The sequence below is a fragment of the Molothrus aeneus genome, chromosome 6 (genome assembly GCF_037042795.1).
Source record: "Molothrus aeneus isolate 106 chromosome 6, BPBGC_Maene_1.0, whole genome shotgun sequence".
Classification (NCBI taxonomy): Eukaryota; Metazoa; Chordata; class Aves; order Passeriformes; family Icteridae; genus Molothrus; species Molothrus aeneus.
Window position 1 is genome coordinate 25,778,365 of NC_089651.1, and position 20,900 is coordinate 25,799,264.

At 44.4% G+C, this 20,900-nt stretch overlaps 1 protein-coding gene across 1 annotated transcript in view; it reads left to right on the top strand.

The window, feature by feature from the left end:
• TYRO3 (TYRO3 protein tyrosine kinase) overlaps positions 1-18,683 on the top strand; it is a 41,389-nt gene extending 22,706 nt beyond the window's left edge. Inside the window, exons 10-19 of the mRNA XM_066552100.1 lie at positions 3,474-3,603; positions 4,424-4,524; positions 5,468-5,563; positions 7,267-7,347; positions 8,990-9,082; positions 9,789-9,910; positions 10,227-10,336; positions 11,774-11,933; positions 13,252-13,388; positions 16,214-18,683. Coding sequence (XP_066408197.1) covers positions 3,474-3,603; positions 4,424-4,524; positions 5,468-5,563; positions 7,267-7,347; positions 8,990-9,082; positions 9,789-9,910; positions 10,227-10,336; positions 11,774-11,933; positions 13,252-13,388; positions 16,214-16,589 — 1,406 coding nt within the window. The 3' untranslated portion in view covers positions 16,590-18,683. The remainder of the gene's footprint in view (positions 1-3,473; positions 3,604-4,423; positions 4,525-5,467; positions 5,564-7,266; positions 7,348-8,989; positions 9,083-9,788; positions 9,911-10,226; positions 10,337-11,773; positions 11,934-13,251; positions 13,389-16,213) is intronic.
• The last annotated feature ends 2,217 nt before the right edge of the window (positions 18,684-20,900 follow it).

Here is a 20,900-nt window from a genome sequence, read left to right on the forward strand (position 1 = left end):
GAAATGGCAGGCAGGCTATGAAGTAAGACAGGATGTTATATGGGGAGATGGGTAGAAGGGAGAAGGGAAAAGCTCCTGTTTGTGAAGGAAACTGTAACAGAACTAAGAGGAAAATGTTCCAAATAAAGATACGGATTGGTGATAAGAAGTCATAGAGGTGTGGCTGTGCAAAAATTCCACATTCACCTGAGGTTTTGTTTCCAAGTGGCTGTGGCAGGACAAGATATCAGTCTCTAATTTCTGATGCTGACCCATCTGCTGCTGCTATCTTCTCACTCTACATGTCTCTGAGGAATCACATGGACATTGATCTCTCCTGATCCCTCCACACAGAGGGATGGCAGGGGGACTCAATAGAGGAGTTCCCAAGCAGGCAGAAGGTTGGGATACAGGTAGAGCAACCAGTAGAGAACTGTATCCTTACTTGCAGTAGTGCATTTAGTGCTGGTTTTAGCATGCACAATTACTCAGGTCCTTTGGCAGCCCAGTTCCTATGACAAAGTCAGCACTGAAGGTCAAGTGTGAGCATGCAGTCACTGTGGGATCAAAGCCCTCAAATTATTTAAAAGAGATTGAAGGGGTGGGAAGGTTCAGAGCTGAACCTACTGAGGTTGGTCACTAGCTCCATCAATTTTTTTCCTCCTATTTTTTGATTGGGTATTTTCTGTGGCACCCAAATACATACAAAAGTATCTGAAAGAATCAGGGTTTCCTTTGGAAAACAGCCATCACTGGCAAGAAGCCCCAGGAAATGCTTAGGGTTTGCATTTTACAGGGAGCTGGAATGGGGTAATCCTGAAAGCACTATATGTTGTTGCTTGATTGTTTTTATTTACAAACCACTTCAAAAAAAGCAGCATCGGGAGTGGTGCTTGTTTTGGCCAAATGCTGTCTGGAAGCACATGTATTTCTTCACAAGCATAATAGGCTGGAAGTAAAAGTTCACTGTGGAAACACTGACAGGCCTTAAGCAGCAGAGCTGCAGAAAGACTGCAGTTTTGTTTCAGGCCTGGTAGAAAACATAAGTCGCTTCCTTTCCTAAAATAGCAGCCTGGCACTGGTTGCTTTATATGAGAAATGCCAGGGGTGGTTTCTGCCCAGCTCCCAGTGCGGCAATAAGGATGACTAAGCTCATATAAACTTTAAGTCGAATTTGTCATCATAGCAAAGCTAGTGGTAGCTCCACCCTACTTATGCAGAGATCTTGTGTGCTGTTAACAAAGATTGTTTTAATATTTTCAGAAACTTTCTCAGAAGAAACCTCTTTTTTTTCATTGCAGAGCGAGGAACAGAGTGGTGTAATAGCTTTTTCCTATCTGTAATCTTCACAATTGTAGGCAGGAGAAGACTCTTGGGTTATGTTCTTTGCACACCTTTGAAATATAAACTTTCTATGAAATAAAAGGGTTCGTTGTCCGAGGGCTCCTAAATACTCTTGTAGACTCTTCTAATAATACTGAATTCTCTCCGCCTGGTGCAGTCTTAAGGCATGTGCTGGTTGAAAAAGGGGTTGCAGGAGATGGGAGAGAGAGTTGAAAGAGGAGAAGCAACTTGTGGGCTGCAGCCTCCTCTCAAACTCAGTGACACAAGAGGGAAGCAAGGATGTGTGGGGCAGAGCAGGAGAAGCAGTGAATTTCAACATTCTTTTCTATTTCTGACACATTTGCTATAAACTGTGAGATGGGATTCTGATTCCCAGCAGTTTAGAAACAGGGAGAATAATTTAGTTTAGTTTTATTTTCATCCATACTCCTTTTGGAGGGGCTCCCCAGAAGTTAACCTAAATCCCTGCTCTCTCACCAGACAGAGACTAGAAAAATAAGCCAAGAGAGGTTTGTGTCACCACAGGGAGAAGGAAGCCTTATTGTTAACTATGAGAGAGGACCTTTCTCATCAGTGTTGTTAGCTGTTTCTACCCTGATTGTTAGGCAGAATCAGACCAAGTGAATGCCTTGGGAATAGTGGAGAGGGTTGGAGGTTTTTTTTCTCTATTTTTTTTTGAGAAAGACAGCTTCTGTTTCTGATCTCTCCCTCCTCATAAACAGCCTTGAAGGCTGGGTTGAAAATTGCAGCTAGAGGGAGTACCCCAGAGCCTGTAAAGCCTTCTGGGTGGTAAAAGAAAATGTGAGTCACTGAAGGAGATAAGATGCTGGAAAATAAGTACTAAGGATCTGATAATTTGCTTCAAGTGGAGAAGTCCTAGTCTGCTTCCTCCTTTTGTCTACAATTCTGTATCCTTAAGCTCTACCTATTTATTAACTAATACTACATCTTTAAAAACCTGGATGATAAGGCTCCTCAAGGTAGCTGTTAATCAAGCCTCAGGAGCCTCTTGCCTGCCAGGACTCTGCCAGCAAGGGTTGTCTGACTATTTTTCATATGCATCTATGCAGAAATCCATCCAAATTCCAGCCCATGAACCTAACATCTCTTTTAAGAACAGGTTTATTTATACTGTCACGACTTATATCAGGATTACTTACATTATCAAAGATGATACTTCCTTACCTTCAAGTAAAGGGCAGTCAGCTGCTGCGGGTGAACAAGTGAGCATGAAGATGAAGGAGGTGCTCAGGGACCTGGTACCTTTTCTTGTTAGCTCTTAAACAATTTGGAATGAGGGCTATCCTAGATTTTAATAAATCCATTCGAATTCACATTTAATCCTTAGTAATTGTATTTGGAGAAGAAATCTCTCAGGGATTTGGATTAATTTATCATTTTTTGCCAGGCATACATAATATTCTTTTTATTCAGAACTGTATTGCTTATCTTCCTTGCCTGACAGCTTGCTCAGCTTGGCAGTGTCTCCATTTCCTCTGTAGACATTTTGTAGTCAAAAGTATACATATTCTGGGAGCAAATATTCTTTTCTTTAGGGAGAGACATTGAGAAGCTGCAACCACCAAACAATATAGTAAAGTTACAGCTAATACCAAGTCCCTCAGGATGCTTCTCTTTGTAGGAAGGGTTAGAGGAAAAATGTAAATATTTTTAACCATATTGCCATGAGGCAATTGTCCTTCTCTGTTGTCTTTCAAAATGTTGCCTGGCTGACATTCAGGTAGTGCTGTGTTACCTGGTCAAGGTTCTGGTCTGTCTCAAACAGGACAGGGTGAAACCCACACACAGAATGATCATGCTAAGGAACCTTCTTGTCCTGAGGCTCCAGTTTGAAGCGCCCCAGATCATGAGCTGATGTGAAATAATATAATCTAGTGCAGCACCTGTTACATTCTCAAGGCTCAAAGCCAATAGTTTCTGACAACTAGATGGTTCTGCTCTGCCTTTGCTGTGAGAAAGAGCTCGTTTTCCTGATGATTGGCTGAGTACCTGTTTATGCCAAATTCCAGTATACAAAGATCCACTAGGTCCAGCAGCATGGCTTTCCCATTTAAAATCTAAAGGAGAAATTGGTCTGTTTAACATTAGCAGTCTTCTGTTTCCTGACTGGTGTTTTCTCCATCATCTAGGTGGCCAGAGACAGCCTCCTTATGGGACATCCTGGGTTCCTGTGGCACTGGGCATTCTCACAGCTCTGGTCACAGCTGTTGCCCTGGCTCTTATTCTCCTTCGAAAAAGAAGAAAGGAAACTCGGTTTGGGTAAGGGAGTTTCTCCTTGTGCTGGTTAGAGAGATCTCTGCTTTCTCTTCTATTGTGGTTTCTGACTCAATTCTTTTTCAAAAAAGCATTGTGGATGGAGTAGTTTTGGCAGTTTCTTTGAGTAACTGTATTGGTTGGTTTTTTGTTGGAATTTTTTTGGGGGGTTTGTAGTTACTGTTTTTTTCCCATAGTTTTGGGGTGCCTGCCTTTTCTTCAAAATGACAGCACCAAAAATACAGTAGAAAAAATATTATGTTAATAGCAATGTCTTATTAGACTATACAAATATAAACTCTATGAAGGTAATTCTTAGCACTGCTGCTTAAAAGATCCACAGATGAAATAGCTGTATTCTTATGGTCTGAGCCCTTTATCCCATGCTGGTTTTCAGTCTATCAGTTGATTGTAACTTCCTGACTGCCCAGAACCTCTGGATCCCCAGTAAAGTTTCCTTTTCATCACCTCTGACTCTTGGCTGTGGTTTGCTCCTGACTGCAAACAAGGTTCCCACTCTTTCCAGTTTCCCAGACCTCCCTGTCACAGCAGCATCTCTGTTCCTATGACTCCTGCGACCAGCCCCAACCTGCAGCTTCTCCCAGGTACCTGGGAGGAGTGATTCCCCTGTTTTGGAAAGCTGTAGGTGCATCAGCAAAGCAGCATAAACCCATTGTTTCTTCTCTCCAGATACACCCTCTTTAACAAAACAGTCTGCAGAATTTATATGGCAAGGAGCGAGAAATCATCCATACTGTTCAACGCATCCTTTTAGAATTGAATGGCCCGTGTAATCATGGTCCTGTGTGTCTTTTCTGACTTCTAGCCACGCCTTTGGCAGTGTGGTTGGCAGAGGGGATCCAGCAGTCCATTTCAGAGCTGCCAGGTCTTTCAACAGGGAGGGCCCAGAGCTCATTGAAGCAACATGTAAGTAAAATGACCTGAGTGATTCTGCCCGGGAAGCTGTGTTCATGCATTTACAATGCTCTCTCTGTTTTCACTGAAACTGATGTTTCTTGATAAAAAATATGGGATTAATTTACAATGAGGCTTAGACACTGTGAATTGCAGAGGTGAAAGGCCAGAATGGTTATTTCCATACCAATTACATAGCCGTTGCTAATTACAGCTACAGTCATTATGTATATTAATGCAAGACATAAATTCACCACTCCCTTGCCCCAGTTTCACAATACAAGGACTCCTTCAACTGGAAGGTAATCCAGTGGTGAGATAAATATGGCTGAACAATATTAGCAGGACTTTTTAAATTCAGTATGCTGAGCTGTGCTACAAGCACAAACCAATTAATCAGTCTTGGAAAGCCAGGAATTAGTAACTTATCAAAGAGGAGATTGAGTCTCAGGAATGGTCAGATGATCCATTAAGGTGATCCATTTCTGTCTCCTGCTTCAGGAAGGGCATGGCTCTCTGTGGCAGCACTGCTTAGCTGGGGTAGGATGATGCTTCAGTCAGTAATTAAAATGGTGCAGCTCCATCAGCTAAAATTAAGTTGTATAAACTAGTGTCTATCAGTGGCCCTTCAGATTGGATTTTGTCTTCTCAGTATTCTTTACATTATTTCTGTATTCCTGTTGTTCTTGGAGTGTTTAAGGGTGGTATTATCACACCCTCTCCCTTTAAGTACTGTAAGTACATTTTCTGATGGTTGAAAGTTACTGGCCACTTGTCTGAGGTGAGGCTGGAGGACATGGAAGGGAATTCTGCCCTTTTCAGGTTTTCCTGTTTACAGTGTGGGAATCAGATTGGAGATGGAGATTAGAACAGATGACTCTTAATGTTTTGACAGAATATTTAAATATCCCTTATTTGATGCTTCATTTGTTTTGTTGTTTGGTTTTTTTTCCAGTGGAGAGTGTAGGGATCAGTGATGAGTTGAAGACAAAACTAAAAGATGTCCTAATCCAAGAACAGCAGTTCACCTTGGGAAGAATGTTGGGCAAGGGTAAGAACCAAAACTGAGCAAGGCTTTACATTAAAAATCCCACTTGTGTTATTTTAACTATTGAGTAGGAAGAAGCAATTACAAGCAGCCTGTTTTCTCTCCAGCTTGTAGATGGAAATTTAAATGGAACTATCCCTATCGCTGGGATAAAACATTTCAGGGCTTTAGCATAACTAAGAGGATATTGGCTAAGCCATTCCTGTAATATGGCTCTACACAATCATGAACTGCAGCCTCTGCTCAGCTTTTCAAAGCAGTGTTAATTCACTGGTATGTGAATTTCTTGCAGAAATTTAAACAAAGGAATATTCAATTAACGTTCACCTTTTCCTTTTTCTTTATAAGACTAGTTTTATTGCAGGGTTTTTTGACCCTTTCCCACAGGGAGCATTCTTCCACTCCATCCCTCCTAGAGCAAATGTGTTTCTTTCAGAGCAGGAAGATGACCTTCCTGCAGAAGTGGTCTCAGAGGGCTTAACAATGCTAAGTAATCAAACAGCTGTGTCATCTGTTTGTGAGTGTTAGCTCTTGTCCAGTTTCTGGGATCCTCCTTCAACCCTCTTGGGCTGCTCCTGTGACAGTTAAACTGAAATTGGCTGCAGAGGGACCCCAGGGCATGGCCTTGGTGTGGGGATGCCAGCTGGCAAGACCTGGTCTGTGTTGTCAGCCCCACTGCCACAACCCCAGGTCACATGTTATAAGATGACATAACTGCATTGTCTTGGGCTCTGCTGACTCTACAGCTCCATAGTATGGGAGCAGCACAAACTACCTTTGTTCCTTCCCATTTTCCTGATTTGTGGTCAGATCCACTGCTCATGGTTTTTGTGAAGTAAGCACATGCCATAGAGTGGTGAAGGACACTGGTGAAAAGCCAGTGGGAAGATAAGGCTTCTGGGGTAGTTGTCCTGAGTGCCATATTTTGCTTCCTTCTTTTCAGTGTCAGAGTTTCTCATACTAATGCACTGTGGGTGGGTTACAAAATTAGGGAGAGCAAATCTAGAGCCAGATCAAATGCAAAGAGGCTGTTAGGCTGTGGTATAAAACCTCTTTAGGCTAAATATTTGAAAGAGGTTTTGGCCTGTTGCATTTCCTCTTAACTCATTAGAGAACACACCTGGGCAAAATACTGCCTTCTGTGAATCAACATATCACTCACACACAAGTAGATACTCTGTTTTCTCTGGTCACCTGTGATTCATAGAAGTAATTCTCTGAGTTTTGTGAGATAAGGCTGCCTGTGTCTCAAATGGTTGAGCCCTGGCACTATCACTCAGCTCTGATGGCTGTCAATACTAAGAGCTTCCTCAGCCATCCCATGCACTTGCTGCTCCAGCAAAGAGCCTCCTCTCTGAACAGAACCTCACTCAGACTCATCCCTCATGATTTGGCTTCCCCAGAAATGTCTGCCCAGCCTAAACTCTGTCTCTGCATCATCTGTCTGGTCAGGAATTGCTTTTTTCCCTTCTCATTTTCCTTTGCCTTCTGGACTGCCAGCACAGTGAGCTCTGTCTACTGGTTGTGATATCTCTTCTAGACACACATGTGCTGAAAGCTGCTGTCTGGAACTGCAGAATGAAAAACAGAGCATTTCTTATGGGTACTCAGCTTCTTTGCCAGTGACCCCTGAAGTGAACCTGTTGTGAATCATACTTTCTTCACAAGAAGCTGTTCCCTCACTGCCTACTCTGATAATTTTGCAGGAGAGTTTGGGTCAGTTCGAGAGGCACTACTGAAGCTAGATGATGGCTCTTTCCAGAAAGTGGCAGTGAAGATGCTGAAAGGTATGTGGGAGCAGGGCTACCTGAATTACTCAAGAAAAGAAAGCTTGGAAAGATTAAATGTTGTCTGTCCTATTCTCAGCAAATATCCCCTGGTGCTCTTTATTTCTCTCTGAGCTTCCCACTCAGCCACTCTGCCCGTCTTGTCTCCCATCCCTTTCATGTCAGTCTTTTTGTAGTGGAAGCTCTTCAGGAAAGGACCTATACCACCTAGTTGCTTCTACAGCACATAGCACGTGGTGAATGCAACCAAAACCACTCCATCATGTAGCACAGACAGTTCAGACAGGTCTGCTTTGCCCTGATAATTCAGCAGTGAAAGAACAGTATTCCTGCAAGCACATAGCCTGGAATAAACAGAAGAGTGTCTGGGCTGAATGCAGTGACAAGCTAACTCAGTCAGCACATTTGACTGAGCAGCCCAGCTCCCTTCTGATTTGCCATTTGGTGAGTGTACATAACAAGGGCAACTAACAGGCAGAACTCTGTAACAAGAAAAGCAATTAAGAGATAGGTATAAATCAAAGGAAATGTGCATATATCTGTGTTTATATATGTTAACCTACGTTATTTGATCCCTTTAGCCTGTAAGGCAAAAATTAACTGTGACTGACTGAAAGCAGTCAACTCACTTATCTCTGGAGCCCAGTTTGCTGTCACAGAATAACAGCTTGTACTAAATACACTTAGTACCATCTAGTGTAACTTGTATCATTTTATCCAGCTTCAACAATAATTCTAATCAGCTTGCAAGCTTTTGTGTAGTCAAAATGTCTCCCTTCAGGCATTTAACTAAGGAACAATCTGTCAGCCTCCAGAGGAACCTTCCTTTCTTCATTGACTGTAAAAAGGGAATCTTCTTTTGTCTTCTGAATTATATTGAAATTACTTGCCTGAAGTAGATAATGTGAACGCTCTCCTACAGGTCTGAGTCTGATCTTGCAGCAGGACTGGAGGACTCTCGCTAAATTCAGCAGCAGCAGTTGTGGGAGTAGTCGACTGGGATACTTCTTAATTATATTGATATATTTCCATAAATCTGGAGTCATAGCAATGAGAAATAATTTACTTCAGAATTTTGCTGATGTACATCACTGCTGAATTTGGTCCAAGCTGTCCAGTAGTGTGGTTATTTAAGAAATCTTAGCTCTAGTGCCTTTCAAGGCTCAATCATGCTAAGAGTCATAAAGGCATTTATCTTTCATGGCTTCCTTGTCAGAGATTAATTGGGCCCTGTTGTGCCAGTCACAGGCTCTGCCATCTCCTCAGTTTCAACATTTTCTTTCATTTGCGTGACGTCTCCTCTCCCTGACATTTGTAGTTTAGGTTCTTTTACCTAATTAATTCTTACATCTTTAACCCTCACACGGTTTGCACAGCTTCCAAGGAAAGTTCTTACTCAGAAAAGAGCTGCTAACCAGTGGTTCTTTACCAAGAACCAATTTACCAGATGTCCCTGATATGTGCTTACTGCTGCCCATCCCAGGAGAGAGTGTCAGGCTCTGCTTTGTTGTAAAACGGCTTATCTAGCTATAGGTCTGAGAAGATGTGCTGTGCCACAAAGAACAAGCTTTTGACAATCATTATTTGTAATGCACCTTGGAGCCACCTATAAAGAAAGAAAACTCACAGTCCCTTTTTCCAGCTGACATCTTCACCTCTACTGACATTGAGGAGTTCCTGCGAGAGGCTGCCTGCATGAAGGAGTTTGACCACCCTCACGTCACCAAACTGATTGGTAAGGCAGCGCTGCTGCTCATGCCACAGAGCACCCCCTGCTCCTGCATTATCCCACACAGCCCCACTCTCCCCAGCATGCTGCTGCAGCCTCCTCTGTGCTGCCTGGAATCCTGTGCAGGTCAGCGCTGCTCCTTCCCGGGCCCCAGGGGGTTGGAGTGTGTGCAATGCTCCCCACACCTGCCCTCACACACCAGGAACAGCCATCTCCTATTTAAGCTGGTTCTTTGGCTCTTGCAAATGCATCAGGGAGACTTTGGCTGGCTGAGACGTGTCTGAACTTCTGTGAAATGTGAACAGGTGGGCAGGTAGGCTATAAATAGGAGGAAGATTGTGCCTTTCCAAAATACTGAGTAAGAAGCAAGACATTCATGGGTAGACACTTTGGAATGCAGGTATTTTCCATAATGTGGCGATTGCTCTGCAGAGCCTGGGGTTGGGGCTGTCTGGTCTGGAGTGATCCTAGAAGCATTTATAGTTGGTTCTGCAAGAAGAGCTGAGAGGCTCTAGGCTCTTAGTACAGCCTCTGAAGCAAACAGGGTTAGAGGCATCTGGCATAAAGTCACAGAAGCTTGGAGCATGGAATCTACCCACCAAAACTGCACATTTTCCTCCAGATCTGTAAGAGGGAGGCATAGCAGCCTGTAAGATTCCTCCTGGGAATAATCTATTTGCTAACACCCCTTTGCTGTGTGTGTCCTCACCAGGAGTCAGCCTACGAAGCCGTCCCAAGGGCCGTCTCCCAATTCCCATGGTGATCCTGCCCTTCATGAAGCATGGAGACCTCCATGCTTTTCTGCTGATGTCAAGGATTGGGGAAAACCCATTTGTAAGTCTGTCTTACTGTAGAATTCCTTCTGGGATGTTAGGGGTTTTCAGAGAATGTATTTGGAGCAGCTCAGGATTGTGTCCCAAAGGCACTGGCAGGTGATTGGATTTTAATAGTAGAGGAAGTTGTGAGATGTGATCTTAAAGTATTTAATTCCATTCATGCTGGGGACCAGCTCCTCCATCCCATCCCATCCCATCCCATCCCCTCCCTGTATTCCCCATCCCTGCTCTGTAAAGTGGCAACAAATCTTGCAATTTTGTCCAATGTGCTTGCAAGCCTTTGGGAATAGAACCTAAACTGTTATTTCTTACAGAACTTGCCTGTTCAGACACTCCTCAAGTTCATGATTGACATTGCCAGCGGGATGGAGTACTTAAGCTCAAAAAATTTCATACACAGGGACCTTGCAGCTCGGAACTGCATGTAAGTGATTAATGAGTTTTTAATGAAAAGAAAGACCAGAGTGGGTGAGGGAGGGATAAAAAACCTTTTGCATGACAGAAGTGTCAGGGGTCCTGCCTAAGAATGTTGATCCTTGCATTTAGTGACAACAGACATAGGGGAGCCATTGTCACTGTGGTGGGGTGTGTGGTGGTGCTGCTGGGAGCAGGGAGCAACTCCTAAAGTCCCACTGATCTTTCAAACAGGCCCTTTTTATAATGAACATTTCTATCATTGGTTTGCAGATAGAGTTTCACAGAGTTGATTACAGTATGTGTTTGTAATTAGCCACTCCACTGGTTGTGTGTCAGCAAAGGCTATTTGTTCCACAATGTAAAGCAACCAGCAGGAGGGAATGAGTTTGGCTGTGTTAGGAGAAAAGAACTTCCATTGTATGATGAAGTCTGTATTTCTGGTATCTATTTTGAGGACTTGATTATCACGATATAAGAACTGTAGTTTCCTTGAAAGCTTGTGAAGAATGCCTCTAAAAATATTTGCATGGTGAACACACCATATGATCCCACTTCACTGTTCTTGACACAAAACTACCTTGACTGCTTTGAAGGAAAGAAAAGTCCTTTTTTTATCCTTTCCACTCCGCTTCTTCCCTGAGAATGGAGTATGGAACAGCTCATTGTGACAGCAGAACTCTGCCTCTGAACAAAACCACAACAACCAATAAAATCCACAATGAGACACAGATTTCCAAAGGCATTTCAATGTCCAGATGTACAGGCAAAGAGCCTGATAGTTATGATGAAAAATGATGGGTTAGCCTGCTTTGGCATTTATGAGAAACCCAGACTGATTTTCTATTTTCGTAGACATCCTCCAGAGGAAGCTGAATGCCTATTTCAGCACATCTTCTGGAGAAGCAGTGAGTTCTTTATGAGGCCTGGGAGCAAGAAGTTTGTGGCCTTTACTTGGACTGTCTGCCAACATGTATAGGTTTAAGTGGGTGACAGAGCAATTCAGACCATTAACCAGGCTTGGAGAGTTGTTGCAGATCTAGCAGTTCAAGCAGTTTTAACAGGCAGTCTAGGCAATCACCCTATGATTTTTTTGATTTCCAATATGGGGTGCAGGCCTTGGTGATAGCAGTGAGCATTGCAGATGTCCTCTGATAATCTTGGAAACTGAAGGTATCCGAGTTTGCTTCGTGTAAGAGTCTAGACCATCTGAGCCTAGCCACTTCCTTACTTCCTTAGTCATGATTAGTTCCCTGTTAGTCTGAAGGAACTAGTTTGAGACCACTAAGCTATTTCACATTGGTCACCAAGTAGATGAAATCGTTCTCCTTTTGTGTAGTACTTGGTGAGCTATATACCTTTGGTTTTTTTTGGTTTTTGGGGTTTTTTTTGTCTGAGGTAGCCAATAAATGCTTTCCTTTCCTCATCTGTGAAAACTTTCCCATAGGTTGGATGAGAACATGAACGTGAGTGTTGCAGACTTTGGACTTTCTAAGAAAATCTACAGTGGAGACTACTACCGCCAGGGGTGTGCCTCCAAGCTGCCAGTGAAGTGGCTGGCTCTGGAAAGCCTGGCAGATAATCTGTACACAACCCACAGCGATGTGGTGAGGTTTGCTCCGGTGCACTGGGGACCACTTGTATTCCTGCTGGAGTGGAGGAATCTCACTGAGGGTGGGAAAAGGCCCTGGGGATAGGAAAGAGAGTTACCTTGTGTTTGAAGGATGATGTCAGAACTTAAGGCTAAAAATATATGAGTGTTTAATGGATGTTTTCTTCTTGTTGTCCTTTTGTCCTTTTTTTTTCAGTGTTTATTCCCATCCTCTTCTTCATCTTTCCCCTTCTCCTCTTCCTTTTCCTCTCTTTATGCAGTTTTCTCTCTCTTATTCTCTCTTATATTCCTTTCTCTTCTACCTGACAGTTTGAAGGTGACATTTGAAATGCGTGTGACCCACACACTTAGGCACAAGTGCAGGAAAAGTGCTCTGTGCTGCAGAAGGCATTGGTGGAACTCTGTAGATCTGAATACGTCAGTGCTTACACTCCCCATATCTTTGCCCCTGGGGAGCAAGGCTAAACCCATTCATTTGAAATTGTTACTTATTTTCCTTTTGGGATTTTTTTTTCTGATACCATATTTGCTCTTCCTTGCTGCCTTTTGATCTATTTTCACACTAGTTTTGTCCTTCAGTCCTGTGGTCTTGCCTTTCCAGTTATCCCTGTCACAATGTCCTTGAAGAGATAACCAAGAGTTCCTTGTAATGTGGCTGCTGTGTTGCCCAGCCATTGCTGCATCCACTGTACACTGGGTTTAGTGATTGGTGATCACTAGTTCAGCCAGTTTACAACAAACATTGGACAGGGGTTTGCTTATAAAAATAATAACTTTTTGCACCTCACAAACCTTGCAGTTTAGTTGAAAAGTACAAGTACAGCTGTGCGGTGTAGAGCAGAAATGAATGTGAGCCATAAGGGGTTTGTTCTTGCCCTGCTTATTGGCTAAACTCTGCTTTCCCTTGTGTCTGTACATTACTAGAAACTCAGAATCTGGTGAAATGAATTAAGAAACTGATTTGTGAGCCCCAAACCAAAATATTCTTCTATCTGGAAATCAAAAAATTGATACCACATACCTTAAAGAACATAAGTAGGAAAGATCTGCAGGTGGAAGACAGGAGTAGCTCCAAATCTTCCCCTGCTCCACTGCAGGATGGGGCTGGACAGGGCCTTCAGCTGTCTCCTAAGATGATGTGCCAGCACCAGAAGCATCTGGTGGGTCATTTCTGTTTTGTAGATAGAATTTGGATAGTCCTTGCATCACTGCTGCTCAGATGACATTACCCAGCACAGCCTGAGCGTACTGAAAGCAAGCCCAGTGAGCAGGGAATGGTCTGTTCACTTGTTCTGTATGCTGTTCTCTTTCAGTGGGCGTTTGGGGTGACCATGTGGGAGATTGTGACCCGAGGGCAAACCCCTTATGCTGGCATTGAGAATGCAGAAATCTACAACTACCTCATCAGTGGCAACAGGCTGAAGCAGCCCCCGGAGTGCCTGGAAGATGTGTGAGTACTTCCTCACCCTGCTGACATGATTTTTTGAGAAATTTGGCTCGCTGGAAGGAAACAGAGGCAGCTGGCTGGGATGCTGATCTGAATCTCTCCACTTTCCAATACACAGAGCCATTTACTAGAAAGTCCCTGGGTTAGCTACTAGGTATTCTTTGCTGGAAGAGCTCCCAGGAACCTGTGGTAACTACACAAGCAGCTAATTTGGCTCAATGGTTTCAACAGGGTCAACATTAGCAGTTCTTGGCTTTGTGGAACTCTATTTGTGTTTCCAGAACCACTGAACCCTGGCTTCTCAGGCCAACATCTGAGCAAAGGGAGGAGTTCCATGGCACACCCTGAAAGCTGAATAGAGAGGTAGTCTAGCAAGACTACAAGGAAACTGGATTGCAGAGGCAGTGGCCTGCATGTTCAAAGCTTGGCCCAGTTTTCAAATTTTGATCTACTACTCTCAGAAATAGCAGGCTGAAAGAGAAGAGAGCAGGTGGGACAAACTAAGGTTGTGTAGATCAGTGTCCCACCTTAAATTACATTTAGGAACAAATCCAGGACAATCTTGAAGATTCTGGTTGCAGACATTTTCAGACTTAGAGGAAGGACCTAGATAGTCCACAGGACAGCAGGCAGCCACATGCTGCCGCCTGTGCTCCTGCCTTAATCCTGCTGCCAAGGGTTCACTCTTGGCCAGCAGATCACAGGAAATGTTTGCTCAGGAACCCTTCTTCCACGGGTGGTGGTTGGAAATTCCTGGTGTCCTCACATGGGGCTGGGATCCCCCAGGGAGTGTCACCATAACTTATCCCAAAGTAAAACTTGCCTTGCCTGGACAAGATGAAATCATTTCACTGATGGCCCAAGCAAGGCTCTGTGTGTTGTGCCCAAAGCAAGATATAACTATAAGCACTGATTTTAGTGGTCTAAGACCTCTTTCCTCCCTCTTCCCTCCTGCTCTGATAGTGGATTATTTAATGTAGTTGCTTTCACCTTTTCCTTTTTTCCTACATAGGGAATAATCTCTACTCGTGTTACTAAAGGTGAACACTTTTATCTTCTCAGCAGTTCATTTTTTACTGAATATAAACATAAACAGTTATATTACTGCTTAAATTAATTACACATCTGCATCATGGCTGCTCTGAGGAGCTTTGGTTCCAAGTTGTGGAGCTTATGGCTGTAAGATGTTAGAGATGCAGAAAGTAGAGAAGATACTCACAAACCTACTAGAAAGGCACTGGAGAAAAATCCATCAAAAACTATTGAAAAAGTACAACCATTGTTTTGTGAGGTGCTTGAGCTACAGGTTATTAAGACCTGAGAGAATATACCAGAAAAATCTCACTACATGCTCGCCCTCAGCTTACATGCTTTCCCCAAGTGTTGCTACTGGACTTGGTCAGGAACAGGGTACTGGGGCAAAGGGACCTTTGAGCTGATTCAATACAGCCAGTGTTTTTCTACCTTTCCTTCAAATGGATTATTCAATGGACAGCAAAGGTAAAAGCAAGTATTTAATTTGGTTGCACAGAATTGGAAGTTACTGTTTTACAGCATTTATAATAATTTCTACTGTTTGTGAGGGATGTAAATCAGGATTAAGACAACTGAACCATAGAAGCTTTCTGTAAAAGTAGTGTGAGATCAGAAACAGTCTTGTAATTCTGATCACAAGGAATACAAAAAGTAAAATAAAACCCATCATGAAATGCTTTATTTCCCAGTAAAGGCCACATCAGATTTTTTTTTTCCATTTACAAGTTCAACTGAGGTTCATTTGGATGCAGTGTTTTTCAGTGCCAGCACTGTGCTTTGTTCCCGTTCCCTGCAAAACTGGCAACAATAACAGCATAGGAATGCAGCTGCCAGTCTTGTGGGTGATGCACAAAGAGGAGCAGGACAATGGCTCTGGCCGTGCTCCAGCGCAGCACTCCAGCCGCGGCCCGACCGGCGGGAGCGCGGCCAGCGCAGACACCGAGCTGTGAGCACAGGGCACTGAGCTCCTCTCCCTTTGCCCAAGCACGGGCCAGCAGAGCCAGGGACTGTCTCCTCATGCTGGCCCTGGGGCACCAGAGCTGAGGTAGCTGGCGTTTGACTGTAGGAGGAAGGCTGCAGGATGGGACCTGGTAATGGCCCTGTCTTCTGCACTGGGGTAGCACCTTTGTATTTGAAGGCCATTTCAGCATCCCTCTTCCAGCACTGAAGCTGTTGCCTGTTCTTTAACAGCCTCTAAACAAACCCAGTGTGCCTTTTTCCAGTCCTGTTGACAACCTGTCAGGCAGCAGCAGCAGCACACTTCCGTTACTCTGGGAGCCGAGTTAACATGGCATGAAAGAAAGGATACTCTGGAAATAACATGCACCTCCTGCAGTTTGATCTTTGTTTTCTTCCTGTGATTTATCTGCTCTTGAACTAGAATTTGAAGGGACAGCTTCAGCTGTGGCAGAGGTTGTGAGGGTGCTTTTTGTGAATAAATTCAAAAGCTATTACTAGGTGATGTCACACTCAAAGTCCTATTCTAGCTCCCTAGAGACAGCAGAACAAGGGCTTTACCAGGAAATTCAGCATGCTTTGACAGGGCTTTTGGGTTTTTGATACCGTCTAAATAACATTTTTGACCAAAGGGAGAGTGCCCTTAAAAATGAGAAGAAACAAGGAATTACACCCATAATGGCCATCCATGCTGTATCACCTGTGCAAGGCCAAAGCTGACAGTTTTTCGGGGTAGTGTCTGTGTTTTTTAGACTTCACTGCCCAGAGCCCCTCTTCAGAGGTACAGGGCATGGCTGCTCCACTTCTCAATGCTCTTGTCTCCCTCTATTTTGCAGCTATGATCTCATGTGCAGATGTTGGCATCCTGAGCCCAAGCTACGGCCCAGCTTTGGAGTACTCCGCTCCCAGCTGGAAATGATTCGTGGGAGGATGTCCACACTCTCTTCCAGTCAAGATCCTCTCTATGTCAACATTGGGAAGGACAAAGAGGCATCTGCAAGTGAGCCTGCCCTGCACGCCTCCTTTGGAAACATGGATGCTGAGGAGACTGTTGCTGGGGCAGCTGCTGCTGTCACAAGTGACTATCGCTATATCATGAGCCCCTTGTGCCTTGGAGATGATGCTGAGGGTGAAAGGCATCCAGATGGACAAGAAGGGGAGGACAAAAGCCTTCTGTATGAGCTAGAGACAGAAGGAGAGAAGAGTTGCTAGCCTGTACATAGCAGTGACTCTGCTTCCCTGGGACTGGATGTGTGCAGCATGGTGCTGTCCCCTGGGGCTCTGATGCCGGATCTGGAAGAACTTTGAACAGCACTGGCCAGGGCTCTTGGGCAGCTTCTGTAGCTTTCACCACCTGTGTGGGCTGCAGTGGCAAATATCTTGGAAGAACTGCAACCCCAACAACCCCTTGGATTTGGGGAGGGAGGCAGTAGGGTTACAGGTTGACCACATCCTGCTGAAAGGAGTTCAGAGCTAAGGCGGCAGTCGGAGTCTGTGCTCTGCTTCTTCTCACTGAGTGCTGGAGCAGAGCTGAATACACCTTCTGTTCAGTCAGTGTTTGCTCTTGTGTAGATGTTGTCTTCAATCCTGGCTGCATGACTTTGGGACTGGTACCCCTGAAAACTCTAGTGGGTATTTATATTGTCATTCAGGACAAGAGGGCAAAATTCCCCTCGTGCTCACTCAGCAGTACTGCCTAGACTTGTTGCCTACCTCAGTGGTTCTCAAACTGATCAGCGGATCTGCTCCTACCCAGCACTGAATTTGAACATCTGGCTCATTTCATGCAGTGACATTTGCTGCTTCCTCAGTCCAGGGCTCTTTTAAGAGTTTCAGACATTTTGGTGAGCAAAGAGATTAGAAAAAAAATGAAAATCCAGCATTCCTCTTCTCCCTATGTATCTTTTTTTATGTCTTTCTTTTTCTTCTGTTTGATGCCAGTTCAGGCCTGACTAGACTTGCAGCTGACATTAAAATGCAAAGGGAGGGAGAGCAGCTGGCTTGTGTGAGGGCAAAATCCAACTTCAAAGGAATGGAAAGGAAGCAGTGTAGAGAGGACTTTACAGCAGTATGGGGAAACAGTGTTAATTAATGCTAAGTGCTGCCCTCCAGGAGAGGAAGAAGACTGAGATACAGAATGATGACTTGCTCAGTTTCAGCAGGAGCAGGATTCAGCATTTGCTTCAAAGTTTGATTATTTCTATCATTCTCTTTATTAGCCCTATGTCTTCTTCAAATAATGAAGAACTGTAGCTGCTACAGTGACATGTGAAATCAATTTCAGGAAGATGTGTGTTGAGGGGAGGGATCAACTGGAAGATTTCTTTCTGAAGAGAGAGGCCTCGTGATGAAAAGCTTGAGAACCACTGGCCTTCCTATTTAGGAGGCTTTTTGGCATGCTGTAAAAGTCACATAAAATGTGGAGTAGTATCACTGCAGCCTTCTAGACAGGGAAAAATTAATGGGTTTGTTCTTTGGGTTTTGTTTTGTTTTCCAATCAGCATGTCTGACTCCCTGTAACTGCAAGTGCTTGTGTGGTTTTTAATAATTTAATATTTTACTGTAAATCAGCATTTGTTTTGTGCAGTGGTTCCCAGCCAGGGAGTGCAGTTACATCTTACTCTACTTATCCTAAATATTTGCTAGATCTTAATTTCTTTTATTTTCACTGCACTGAAAACTTGGCAGTATTTCTTAGGATTCCACATTGCACTTCCTCAAACTAATACCACAAATGTCAGCATTTACTGAGGCGAAGGTGGGACCAAAAAGTCAAATGAGATTGGCAAAGGTGGGACCAAAAAGTCAAATGAGATTGCAGACTTGGTATCAGAACACTCCACCCTTCAATACCTAGTTTTTGCTTTTTGTAAAGTCGGGGTCTAAATATAAAATTCAGGTCAAGCTTCAGCTCTTACGAGAATTCTTCTTAGGGAAGGGGAATTTCAGCCTGAGACTTGAGCATGGGCCCTTTCTGTTAAGTTTCCAACTGAACAGAGATGTCCCAGAGGTGTCTCCAGAAATTCAGTATGGTTTCTCAGTCACAGATACAAATTCTACCATCTTACACCCCAGGCAGTACAGGGTTTTCTCTTCACTTAGCTGGAATGCTGTAAATGCAGGTGAGAAGATAACACCTAACAAAGGGTAACAAAAACCTGTGCAGTGCACTTTTGCAGTGAGGGCAGAAGGCTATGCTCCCTGCAGCTGCCTAGGAAGTGCAGATGTACATATAGACTCTAACTCTGGGAAGCATGTCTTTAGTTTTTATGCATTTTTTAATAATAAAACCTGTACTGTGTTTGAGTCCCAGCCTCTTAACTGTAGCAGAATGTGTGATGATGCTCACTAACTGTGTGGGGTCATAGTCAGCCCAGCTGAAAGTCATCTTCTTCCTTCACCAAGCACGACTGAGCTACTTCTTGGGGGCAGAGAACACGTTTGGCCTGCCCAGGTTACAGTTACCCTGCATTGCTCCAGCCTTGAGATTGTGAAGGCCAAAATCTGATGGGCAGGGGCCAGTGGTTCCACGCAGAGAGGCTCTGCAGCCACCACTTTGCAGGAACCTGGGGAAGAGCCCTTTCTGGGACATGGTGCTTCCCACTCAGGAATGCAAGACCTGTGCATCAGTTCCTCCCTGAAAATTGTCACGTGCGCCCATCCAGCTACTGGCAGTGCTCTCAGTGGAAAAGAGGTTTGGAGGAGGTGGGTAGAATTCAGCTCCTGACTCAAGTGTTTCAAGCACAACATAAAAGAGCCCCTGGATTTCCAACTTGCAGAAAAGAAAAGGCGTACCTCACGCTTTTATTCTTCACAAGCAAACAGCATGCTGCACGCCCTCTGCCTGCAGCTCACACAGAGAGGAAGAGTGATGGGAAACAGCACAAGCACTCACCCCCCATCTGCAATGCAGGAAAAACGACTTCCAAAGCATGAAGCAGCTGATTTAGTTAATATTTTAAGTTTCCAGTGCCCAGTTATGTCCCTTAGATCTGTTTCAAATGATGATTTAATCCTTTTGCATAAAAGCTTGGAGAGACCAGGTACAAATGAGGCTGTATTGTGGGTGGGAGAGGCAACACCAGAAGAACTAGTGAAAAAAGAGGGAGGGAAGAAGATTTTAAAATGGGGACAGATGGGATGAGCTGTCAAGAGGGAGTCAGAAAGCAGAAATGTGAAATTTTATATATGACATACCAGAACAGAGATGGCATTGCCTCAGCTGGGACCAAGCAGGTGTCTGAGGTGGGGGCTGGCTGTGTGTTTTGGTAAAGGATGAGGGGCTCTCTCTGGTCCAGCCCAGGTGCCCTGCAGTATTTTGCTCTCAAATCACAAAGAGGCTGTACAGAGCTGGCCTGGCCCTGCATCTGCTTGGAGACAGCACTGTGATCCTGACCCCAGGGAAGCTCCAGCCTAACAGCTCTGATTTAGGCACCAGCCTGGCACACTGTTTTCCTAATTAAATAAAATGTTTCTCCCACAGCCACCCTCTTTTTCCACCACCCAGTACAACAGCGCAGTCCCTCCTATCTTCCCAAGCAGCAGCCCTTGCCCAGTGTACTGGGGATGTCCAACATGTGCACGTTTATGCTGAAGCAACTTCTGTCCCATATGGATAAGCCTGACCATGCTCCTTCATCCACATCTCCCTGAGACAGGGTCTCCTTCTTTGTAACAGAGGCTCTGGCCAGCCACATGGGGCAGTTACCAGCTAAGTTGTGAGGCATGACCCCACAGCACCTAGCAAGAGCACAGCAGAAGCTCACAGCACTGCCTGTGTTGCATAGGAATCGTTATTGCAGGAGGAGACATGCCCCTGTCACCTCCAGTGCCAGGGCTGTCTGATGAGCCTCAGCTGGGCTGTGCTGGCAGCTCAGCCTGCAGATCTGGGGATGCTGCAGTCTGATCCAGTACCTGATCAGTAAGGGCAATGGTGTGCTCAGAGCTGGCAGCTCAGCAGATGCTTGGAGCGAGTGCATGGATATACCTGGGAGCTACTGCACAGCTACACTGGAACCAGCCACCTTCCTTCTTCACCTGTGTTTGGAGGGAAGTGTTGAAGTCTTGACTCTGTAAAAACACTCCCTAGAAGTGAAATGCAATTAATTTTGAGTAAAAATCTGAGTCTCGCTGACCAGTGAAAGGGACGATATTTGCACATATTTTCCTGATTTACGTTCTATAGATTGCTGGTAGTATTCATCCTCTCCTGATGCTCAGTAATCACCAACTTTTGCAAATTCTCTTATTTTTTACCAGGGATTTCTGTGAGGAACCCTCACAGACAGTCCTAATTTTACACTGATTTGTTACTTCATACCTGCTGCATTCCCTTAAAATAGCAAGTTGTTCTACAAACACTGGATTCCTGTGGATTCGGATCCAACGGGTGATTGCAACCTCTGGGTGAAGCTTGCCCCTAGTTAAGGTTCTTACAAGATCTTTTCCCTTGGTGGGGTCTCTGGCATCTAATACTCATTGAATTTCCATCTGCAGTGAAGGAACTGATGTGGAAGTAATAGG